We start from the raw sequence: 12,176 nt of genomic DNA on the forward strand, positions 1-12,176 counted from the left end.
AACTGAAGCAACATAAGCTGCAAGTTTCGCTCGTCACTTGGCCTTTTTTTGTTTTCTTAGGGAACTTTCAGACTGACGCAACAAGTGACTTGTGTCACTTGGTAGCAGACCCTAAGTAATCCATTCAACCTTTTGAATTGAAGCATGGCAATGAGCTAAACATGTCACTTGCATGTTGCTCGGACTATACTGTTTTCTGAATGGCGTGCATCGTGGCACTTCGGTCTGTTGTTCTTGCATGCACAGTGAACATTTTGCTTTATACTGAAGAAGTCTGTGTCGCTTGTCATCTGTGACTTCAGTCTGAAAGCTCCTTCATTGGCATGCACCATGTAGCCTCGGTCTAGTTTGTGCATGCTTGGTGGATTCTTGCTTACAGACTGAAGGGGCTCATGTCTCTTGAAACTTCAATGTGAGACCCACCAATGTCATGTGTTGCTTCAGTATGAATGTTCTTTATACTTAACAAGATTGTTAGTTACTTCATCAGAGATTAAGATTTAATTTAGCCTGTAAATCAGAGAACAAATTGCAAGTACTGTTGATGGAAAAAGGCTGGCTTTTTGATAGAAGTTTCCTTTTATAATCATGAATGACCTCTGGAGTGGAATGAAGTAATGCTAAAATTATTTTCCTGTAGTTTACGGTTATTACAAGCATAAGAAAACAGTTTTTTCTTTGTGACGTTTCAGGAGAACACACGCTCCTTTCATCAGACATTTATTTTCATTTTGACTAAAGATACAGTTATAACAATGGTTAGTAATTTTTAAACAAAAAGAATCTGTTATATAATGGATGTTGTCAATGTTACATTGTTGTAATATAGCAACTTAACTGTGAAAAAAGCAGTCTATTTTATTTTTATTTTAGAATTTTTTAAATTATGAATACCAAATATCATCAGGTAATTCAAATTCATCATTGTTTTCACAAAGTCTCTTGATGTTTTCTGTTACATTAAATTTTAAAGATGGTGGCTTACTCCATTTGTGAAAAAGAAAACTCCACACTGGATCTATGTTACCATTTTCATTATTTAATTTATTCCAGTGTTCTTCTGCAATGAACGAGGCTTCCCAGACATTCAACTCTGTGTTTCCCGTTAATCTTTTTAAAAACCCTTCTCTTTTTAATCAAATGCTTCTCTTCGATGATATGAGTTGACAAACCTGTTCTTGGGTTTAGATTTATAATGTCCAAATCATGTTCGTGCCATCTTATTGCCATTTTCCTTGCTGTTTGTCCCACATAATCTTTTGAACATGAACAACTTATATTATATATTCCTGTGGTTTCCACATCTGGTAGCGAGTTTCTCATTTTGAATTCATTAAATGTACATTCCAAACTTCTTGGTGCTTTAAAAACAATTTTGAAATTAAAACTATGAAGTAATGCTGTTGCCTTGTAATGGGAAGAAGTCTGAGGTTCAATCCTCATTGGAGGCAGAGTGCTTCTGATCTCATTTCAAACTGTAGGTCCAGTCCAGATTTCTTTAATATATTTTTTCGCCATTTGCACCCAGTCTTATTTTCTTCTACTTCAGTTTTAGTGTCAGTGTTTTTCAACCTCCAGGCTGCAAAAGGTCTGTTGCACCCAGTGGTTGACGACTATTTTTTTTTAAAAATTTAATTTTATATTTGACACCAAGTCTATATATAATTGAACTATGATTATGCCATACTTGATATATTAATATTAATTAAGGTTGCATATTAATTTCCATATAAACTTTAAAGATCAGAAATGTATTTATGAGTGAAATTGTTGGGATCAGGGCTTCGACTTGTAAGAAATAAATTGACTGGGCTGTGGTCTCACAAAGGTTGAGAATCACTGCAACAAGCAGCCAAAATACATCACGAGTTGCTCCGTGACCAGGGTTAGCGGCCATTTATCCAAAGTATACACTATGTATACAAATACCTAGTCAGGCTCATGACCAATGCTTGTGCTGAAGTTTACTCCTGACCATTGTGTGTTCAGCTGTGAAAGAGCAAGCATGTATCTTCTTGTGCTTAGCATGGAGTGGGGCAAATATGAAAACAAGAGTTAGCCGTAATTGCTCTGCATATGGTTGGGAAGTCACGCACAGATTTTCCAGCACCTAAAAATGGGTTCGATACATGGTGGTTTAGATACCACTTTAACTGTAGGTCCGATCCCCATTAACTTATCTGTTCATAAAGTGGACATGCAAGAGAAATCCACAACGATTTGGAGCTTATCGTTATTCGTAAGCAGAATAGACAGCTTGTTAATTATGTCCCTCATTTCAGTTCATTACACAACACAGCACTTGTCATTCACAAAAATACAATCCACTCACTACTGTTTTCACATGCTGCCTCTAAATAAATTCCACGCACCAAGACCACTCGACGTGATCTAGAGAACTGGTCCTTCATTTCGGTAATTTGTAGATGCACTCATAAACCATTCCCTCTCGGCCAACAATTTTCTACTCCTCACTGTATCTCTAGTTGTTTGAAGGTCAACGGACTCTTTTTCAACTCCTCTGCAAGCGTTCAATGATGTTCTTGTCTCTGCGTGTGACACACTTTCCCCTTGCTGCGATAATTTGGATTCAAAATACCCCATTCCTGGGAAAAATTGTTTGCGACATTGACCCAGACTATTGAGGAAGTTCAGAGGGTTTTTCCCCCGCCATATGCAACCCTGTAACAGTTTGGCTCCACAATTTTCCGATCCTGGCAAAATTGCATGCTGGGAAAAATTGCTTTGCAACATTGATCGGGGTCCTTTGACCATGGTGACCCCCGAGGAGTTGCCTGCCGGCCTGGGCCAGGCGTCTCGTGAATTCAATGAAAGCGGGCAATGTTTCCAACTCCTTTAAGAAATTAGGTTCATCTTCTTATTAAAATGAACAGTTTTATGCACATTTTCTGATATTTTTATGTGTATTTTATTCACTGAATCCGGGCTTCGCAGATAGCCTAGGTAGCCCCGAATATACGCCTCTGATGTAGGCTATCACTGGGGTTAATAAGGTGCCAAAACGGGTGGGAAAAGACTATACATTTGCCTTTGTAGATAAGATTTAGCATAGTGCAGGGGCAAAAGTGGAGAAAACTGAGGGGGCAACTATCCTCCTTGCTGCCACTGCTGTTAGCATAAGCATTCAACTGGAACAAAGCTTCATCAGTGAAACAAAACTAAATAAAGAATTAGATGAGAGATCGAAACCACCTGCAATACTAAAAGCGTTTATCCTTATCAAGGTACCACAGTTCTTGGACAGCGCCAACACAATATGGTTTTAGGGTAGTTTTCTTCACAGCCTTATAAGCGCTGGAAAGGGACAAGTTGCTTGGGATGCAAGTTTCCTCAAGGTTTTGGTTGTAGATTGTTCCAGACATGTACGCACATCCCCCACTGCCGCAAGGTTTAAAACCAATGGGTGACCGCTTTGTATTTCGTCACATACACTTCCGCTTTCCCGAAATCGATGCACTAGTCGTTAAACAGTTTCTTTGTGAGGTACAGCAGAAGTAGGGCATTTTTCGAGGAAAACTTCATGCACATGAGTGTAACAATGAGTAGTAAAATACTCTTGAACAATGAACGTCCGCTGCTCCAATGAATACGCCATGCTGAATCAACCAGGTACTGCAGTGGCGAAGTGTGAGCGAATGATATTCAGGGTAGCCAGGGGCATCCTAGGATTCTCTCAAGAGTCCAATTTCGGTACAAAATCATGATTTAAGATTTTTCACGTAAATGAATGGACAATACTCAGGCACATGTTGCGTGCGTCTGGTGACAAAATTTCGACCTACTAGTTTTGCCAGCTACGGAGATGTCCCAAAAATGGCACTTTTTCACTCAACCCATAAAATCGCCAGTCATAAATCCATCCAATGCTGTACATGATCATTATTGGTTGCAAACGACAGATTGGCATGGCATCACTCATCAGACGTCTAATTGTGACTCTCCGATAATTTCTTACATAGTTTTCTCACTCAAAAGTGCATTTCTGGAAAAAAATTAATTCTGCCTTCCACCAGTTATTAATTTATTTAATTTCCTGTATGGAATAAATTGATAATGTTAAGCTTTGAAAAATATCTCAATGGATGAGGTTTTATAATGCAGTAAACCCGGTGTAAATATCTCTTACGATTTTCATGATATAAATTTTCCAAGTTTGGGTTGCGCGACTTTTGAAACACACTGTAGTGTATGTACTGGGGTGGAGCTCATACGAAAGGAAATGTAATATGTAAACTGTTATTGATTTTAAATTCAATAATTTTTATAGGCAAGAATAGTAAACATTATGTGTAGAAAAATATACCAAATACTAATCATGTTAAACCTTAAATAGTGTCATTATCATTAATCTCTAAATAAAAATGACTGCTAAACTATCATTAAAAAAAATGCCAAAATTCAGCTGCAAAGAATATAAAAAATATTTAAGTTACAATGAGATAGTACATGCAGAATGTTTTATTATCACTGGAACAAAAGTTTATGAAATGTTCATAGTTTCATTAACACACTCCACAAACATTTCCATAGTAGGTTTATATATAGAGTCATCATCATCATTCTTCACCATTTCCTGTCTTGAATGGATCGGCATAGAAGTCAAGCCTCTCACTTTTTTTCCTGGTCTTCCACCACTCCTCTTTCCACGCTGTTCCAATCTTGTCCTCTTCTCCCAACACTCTCCACTAACTGCTCTTTCCACCGACATCTTGGTCTTCCCCTTGTAATCCAATCCCTGGCCATAAGACCCGCACAAATTTTGAGCTGGACGTGTTTTCTCTTTTGATCCTGTTAGGGTATGCCTAAAGAAAGGAAAATATCTTGGGTAGAGACACATGGCATACCAGGCCCAAGTTCTCTTGGAGCCCATAAATTCGAGATGGCCACTGCTTCATGAACCAACTCTTGGGGCCCATAAATTCGAGATGGCCACTGTTTCATGAACCAACAAAATAAATCGATCAAAACTTCTTTAAAATTTGTTTTTGACAATTTTACATAGACATATATTTTGTTCAGAATTGTAAACATAAATAATAATTAGTTTTTCCTGCAAGGTTTCTAAGCAATATTTTACACTTTACTTGACATTCTGGCATATAAAAGGCAAGAATTACTGCCTGTGATACTTTGACATTCTGGCATATAAAAGGCAAGAATTACTGCCTGTGATACTTTGTTGATGCCTACTATTGTGGCACATGGCCTGTGTGACATTATACATCTCTCTCAGGACATTAACAAAGAAAATGTTAGAACCTGCCGGTAGAATCCTTGCAGAAAAGGGTGCGGAATTCTTTCACAGGATATATCTCCATAACAGTGCAAGATATGAAAGAAACTAAGAAATTTTTTTGTTCCATTTTCAATTCTGAACAAAACGTGTCTGCAAAAATTGTCAAAAGACAATTTTAAAGGAGTTACGAGGAGGTATAAAAAAGTTTTGCCTGTTGAGGTATAATTTGTTTAATAATGGAAACATTGAAACAATGAACATACATATATTTTGCTTGTAGTGTCCTCTACCCAGAGTTACCCTTCCACACAGTTGCCATCACGTTCGATGCATTTGTGCCAGCATTTTATCCAGCCCTCAAAACCAGTTTGGAAAAATTCTATAGAACACTCCCTGCCCCACTGTTCAGAGCTGTTTTAACCTCTTGTAGGTCATCGAATCTCATGCCACAAAGCACAGACTTACCTCAGACTTAAGTAGTTAAGTTCAAAGTGGGAGAAACGGAAAGTGTGGACATAACAAGGAGTGGCACGCCATCAACGTCGTTGACCGATGACAACTGCCACAGGGATGGTGAACTTCATACAAGAGGATAAACGCTTCACTATCCAGGAAATTTCTGATGCAGTGCACATGTCCTGTGGGCCATGCAATGATTGAGTTTGGGATACCATAAAGTCTGTGCTTCGTGGACCTACAGGAGGTTAAAACAGCTCTGAACGGTGGGGCAGGGAGTGTTCTGAGGAATTTTTCCAAACTGGTTTTGAGGGCTGGATAAAACACTGGCACAAATGCATCAAACGTGATGGATGGCAACTGTGTGGAAGGGTAACAATGAACATACATATAATTTACTTGTATGCACGTTAAACTGGCTTGTTTAATGCATACGAACCTTGAAGTAAGCAGGAAGTGGAAGATTTCCACCTTAAAGGTCTACTTATTAGCTATGGGGCAGCTATGCTATTTGAATGTACAGATACAACACTGTTCCAAATTATGAGAGTTTATTGACATAATGTGCAAGCACAATTAGACTACATAAAGAAAGATTGTTCGATGATAAACTTGCTGAAATAAACATTGTCTTATCACTTGGACCAGTTTGATGGATATTAGTTTAACTAATTACTAATGAACTAAATCTGTCTTTTGACTGTCAAGTCACTTCTTCACGTAGTATAGACAAGAATGATGAACAAAATATAATTGAGTGAGTGCAATATCGGAACTTAAAACATTACGGAAAGTACTTATCCTTCTCCTCCATATCGTGGTTCCTCGGAAACCTTCACAAAGTGTATACCTTGAGGAAAACAACTTCCTCTCTCTGGGTCAGAATCAAAATGTGCTGCCTGAAGGGCTGCGAGGTTGCACCGAGGCTTCCTTATTATGTCATTGCGTAACCAATTCTATTGACCTCTGGTGGCAAAATTAATAATGATTCCATCAATCTGGCACAAATGAAACAAATATAACAAAATGACGGCTCCGCTCGCACTACAGTCCATAGTAAGCACTTACTGGTAGTCTTTCTGCATCCAGCCTCTTCATGTGTCTGAAACAAGAATGTTTTTATTTTTTTTAATCAAACTGTTAAATATTTAAAGGGCCATTTACTAGGAAATGCTTTTCTCTAAAAACACATATCTATATGTATGGTGCCAAAAACCACACAAGCAATCTTAAGGATGTTTTTTAAATGAAGCAAAAAATCAAGATTTTTTTAAAAATAAAAATCATGATATTTATACACCCTGTTTGGAATACTCTGGCTAAGTTTTATATTGCACATAAATGCATATATGAGGAGTTATTGCATGCTTGAGCTTAATGTGTATACGAGTATCATTACATGTTGAGAGTAGTTTCATGTCAGTTTTGATTCAAAGTTTGCCTCTTCCATTTTTTTGTTCATGCCAAGAGTAACCAGTATTGCCTAACCATTCAATGCATTTGTTATTCCATTGCAAGCAGAATATGTGTGTTCTGTCATGCTTTGTTTCATCTAATCTTAAGCAATCCATTCAGAAATTGCAAATGTTCCTTTGAAGAACATGAGTAATTGATTAATCTCATTAGCATATGTCAACAGGTTATTGCAATGAGTTTTGCTGTGGAACAGAAACTGCACTTAGACACATATTTTACAAACCTATTAAAAATTACAAGCTCTTTACAGATATTGGGTCAGTAAAATTGGTAAACTAATTATGTATTTTGGTTGAAACCATTGGATATACAGTAGAACGTTGTTTATCTGCATTAATTGGGACCGAAGGTTATGCGGATAATCAAACATGAGTTTATTTAACATAGAAAAGCACGTACTAGAAAAGCATGTACAGTACAGGTTTATTTTATACATAACACTACACAGTACTACATACGTATACATGTACAAGAAAACGAAAGACATGAGAAAATGCGAAAACACTCGTTGAATCTTGCTTTTTTGAGTGTGCGGATAATTGACGTGTGATAAATGACTTTCTACTGTACATGCAAAACTAAAGCCGCCAGAAAACATTATATCTTCTGGTAATTTGTTAATCTGTTACACTTTCCAAATAGTGGTATTGACAATTGACTTTTTCTTTCTTTTAGATGTCATCACAATAGAAAGAACTGGTGAATTCTTTCGGCTTATCTACGATGTGAAAGGGCGATTTACAGTCCACAGAATAACTGCTGAAGAAGCAAAGGTTTGTCTTTTTTACTAATTATAGCAATTAGATTTCCTGAGATATACAAATTTTTGGAACTACACACCTTGCACTTACCTTTTGGAAATAATTTCAGATTCAAGTGATTACAAAATTATTGATTACAGTGTCTATGGAAACAAAGGCCAGGACATTAATATTTTGAGGTAGTGTAACAAATTTAGTTTTTGATTGAAATCAAAAATTGGCATCAACATTGTCTCCTTCAGGTGTCCACATGATATCTAGGTGGTCAGGGACGTCGGAACTTATTTTGAAAGGTGGGGTGGGGGGGGGGGCAGGTTTTTCAAATCCATCCAACAGTGTTTACAATATCTCCCCCCACACACATATACCGTATTTACTCATGTAAAATGTGCACTTTTTTCCAAAATTTTTGCCACCAAAAACTGTGGTGCGTATTATGCACGGAATAATTCAGACAGCCAACATGAAACCGTACAGGGTCATTCCATAATTTTGGGACACTTGCATTGATTTTTCATGTTTACGGAACCCTATCATGTTATATATCGTTGTAAAGCTTGAATCCTGCAGTTTCTGAATATGGAAACAGTATTCCATTCAAGATAACGACACTAATGTGAAATGTGGTTGAAATAAGTTCATCAAAAAATGAAGAAACGTTCTGATTTTTATGGTACTTTGGATGAAAGAAAACATAAGGAAAAAGATAATAAAAATTAAAATGTATTACTGGCCAAATAATATGACATACATGGAGTGTGTAAATTCCTTAATGGAAGAAATCTTGTGCTGCTAACTGCTATTTGGAAGGTCCTGAATGTGCCTCGTATAAATGTTACATTAGTCACGGAAAGAAAAAGTATATATTTTGAAAAAGAAGGAATGAGCAATTGAATAGGTATGACGTCATTCACTCTTGATCAGCATAGCAACAGATTTACAACCTACAACTAAGAAAGCCATTTCTTCAAACTGGATTGTACTGTGCATTATATACGAGATATAATTTTGTCACTTTTACCCATCCAAAACCAGAGTGCGCATTATACACGCACGAACCCTGTACATGCGTAAATACGGTATATATATATAGTAATTATTATTAAATAGCTTATTATATTTTGTTATATTTATACCAGGTGTATAAGCTTAAATCTGCTGTTTTGTAGTCAGAAAAACACATGGTTTGTTCATAGAAAGCAACAAGAAATTTATTCAAAGTACTTGCCCTCGCGAGCTACACATTTTGCCCATCTCTCGGGCAATTTGTGGATACCACGCCAAAAAAAGTCCTTCTCTTTCGAGGCAAACCACTCATCAAGCCATTTTCGGACGTCTGCATACGAATCGAAGTGCTGCTCAGCGAGGGTGTGGCCCATCGACGAAAACAGATGGTAGTCGGAAGGGGCCAGGTCTGGTGAATAGGCGGGATGGGGTAGTACCTCCCAGTTGCGTGTCTCCAAGTAGTTTTGGACCAGTCTTGACGTGTGTGATGGGGCGTTGTCGTGGAGGAAAATCAGCTTGTCATGTCTTTCTTGATAATCCGGTCTTTTGTCACACAGAGCACGGTGCAATTTGATCAGTTGTTGGTGGTAGCGGTGGGCAGTGACAGTTTCACCAGGTTTCAACAGCTCAAAGTAGACGATGCCCTGTTGATCCCACCAAACACACAGCATCGTCTTCCGGCCGAAGCGATTTGGTCTCGAGGAAGATGTTGATGGTTGGCCGGGATCAACCCACGATTTCTTGCGTTTAGGATTCTCGAAATATATCCACTTTTCATCACCAGTCACAATCCGATGCAGGAAAGACTTTCTTTTTTGTCTGGCAAGCAAGATTTCGCATGTGTTTTGCCGTCTCTCCAGCTGCCGATCGGTCAATTCATGCGGCACCCATTTTCCGATCTTTTGAACCTTTCCCATGGCACGTAGACGCATGGAAATGGCTGCTTGAGTAACACCCAATTGCTCGGCAAGCATCTTTTGCGTTTGGGTATCGTCCTCGTCCAAAAGAGCCTGCAATTGATGGTCCTCAACCTTCCTGGGCCGATTTTCACGCTTCTTGTCGCTCAGGTCAAAATTGCCGTCTTTGAACCGACGAAACCAATCCCTGCACGTTGTTTCCGATACAGCACTGTCACCATAGGCCTCCACAAGCATTCGATGCGATTCGACAGCCGATTTCTTCAAATGGAAGCAGAAAAGCAGAGCTTCCCGCATATGCTCTTTTTCTGGCACAAAACTAGACATGCTTACCACAGGAACACTGTCTGTTGTTGTCTGCACCTGCTAACGATGTGCACTGATTTGTGTTGGCAGATGTCCAACTCATAAAAACACCAGGTATGGCGTGCTCATGGTAGCTTCATATGCTCACTAACGCCATCTATGAGCAAACAGCAGATTTAAGCTTATACACCTGGTATATTACATAAATAATAAATATATGAATATCCACAGGGGTGAAGTCTCATAAGAGATACGAGGAAGCCTGGAGACCTCTATCATGGATTATTTAATTACTTATAATTCCATTAAACTGCACTTAATACAAGAAAACTAACAACTATGTATTATGATAATTACAGCAAATTTTCAACCCTCTCTGGTACTAAATGTTCGCATGGCAGTGAGGCATTCCTTTAATGATTAGTAACATAACTGAGAACACGTTACTTTTAAAAGGGGACAATGTACACGTGCAAACGTATTGAGAAAATCCATGTTTCTGATACTTTCTGTTCGATGTGTTGCAAAGAAAGTTGCCATTTATATTTCATCATTTTATAAATCGTTGTATAATTTTAACAAAATCGTCTCATACTAAAGAAGAATTACCTGAATGAAATATTTAAAGAGAAATATAATTTAATGACAGATTTAGTTGATTTTGCTTCACTTTTCTGCCATTTTTGGCTAATCGATAAAACATTTCTGCTTCTAAAATGGCGTACAAAAACGATTCTTTCACCTTTTAGTGATATTTTCAAATCTCAGACTGCTATTCAGAGATTGAGATTAAGAACTGAAACTCAGTAATTTTAGAGCATATGCTAGGATAAAGGTTTGCAACAAAAACTCAAATCTAAGGGTTAAGTACCTACTTTTCGGAGGCTGATCCATCCTCAGGGTGTATGCTCTGTGGTGCAGCTCCATTTTTCTGAATAGACAGTCTTCCAGCATTGCTATGATTAGTACAGATATCTAGTATACAGAATTATTTTATGAGCTGTCAGTATCAGTGCAAAAAATTGTTTGAATTATTCAAGACTAAAATTTTTCAGATTTCTGGATCATGCTGTGTGCATATGTATATACATACCCCCCACCCTCCTCTTTCTTTCTCTGTCCCTGGCCCCATTGTATGGAGAGATGAACTCAAATGAAGGTAAGACATGATTAGCACAATCTGTATTTGAGTGTGTAATGGTATTTTATCAAAGAATTTGAACAAGAAAGCAGTAATATTACTGAATCATAAAAATGTAAACTTACCCTCCTACACTACAGTGTGTGAAGGCACATGGCTGCATGAAGATAGGGACCCTGAACATTGAGCTCGGACATATTGGGGATATTGTGTTTGTCACCAGACAAGAGTATGTTGGAAAAAATCTCATAATATTTGGTTTCCTTGTAACTAACACATTTTTCATTACTTTCCAAGATACTGCGAGTGGGAAGAAACTGAATAATTTAAACCATTTGTATTCTGAAAATAATAGTTGTAATGACCCTGCGTGGTCACCATTTACTAATAGACCCTGCACGGTCACTATATTCTTTTTGATTTAACATTTCAGTTGAGCGGAATGTCCCTGTGAGGCATGTAAATCCAACTTGTTCTTTAAAACATTAATAATTGTCATTTACCAATTGTTAGTGATTCAGAGTCCTGTGCAACTAGTTATTAATTGTATTTGTCTTAATGCACACAGTTTTTTGGGGAGGGGGTCATTTGTTAATGATTTACGTCCCGCTCGTTGAGGGTTCCGATTGGCTACGGCCAGTTCCCAGCTGAGTTTGGGGGTACCACATGCTTTCTACTTTCTTTTACAATTTAGCCCATGACGACATCAGCGACCAAAGCCCTGAATAAAATTAGGTCCCTATACTCCCCCTGGCACCTCACTGCGAGGAATAAATTGGATGTTCCCTGTCCCCCCTTTCTCTACGAGAACAGAAGTAGTGCAGGTAAATGCACATGTGTGTGGTGCAGGTAAAAGC

The 12,176-nt window shown here is 38.0% G+C and overlaps 1 protein-coding gene across 1 annotated transcript in view; it reads left to right on the forward strand.

Moving 5' to 3' along the window:
- The window catches only part of RpS4 (ribosomal protein S4), a 50,504-nt gene that overhangs the window by 15,482 nt on the left and 22,846 nt on the right, over window positions 1-12,176 (forward strand). Inside the window, exon 3 of the mRNA XM_083141918.1 lies at window positions 7,865-7,962. Coding sequence (XP_082998044.1) covers window positions 7,865-7,962 — 98 coding nt within the window. The remainder of the gene's footprint in view (window positions 1-7,864; window positions 7,963-12,176) is intronic.

Source organism: Lepisma saccharinum, chromosome 20 (assembly GCF_977018435.1).
Source record: "Lepisma saccharinum chromosome 20, izLepSacc3.1, whole genome shotgun sequence".
Taxonomy (NCBI): Eukaryota; Metazoa; Arthropoda; class Insecta; order Zygentoma; family Lepismatidae; genus Lepisma; species Lepisma saccharinum.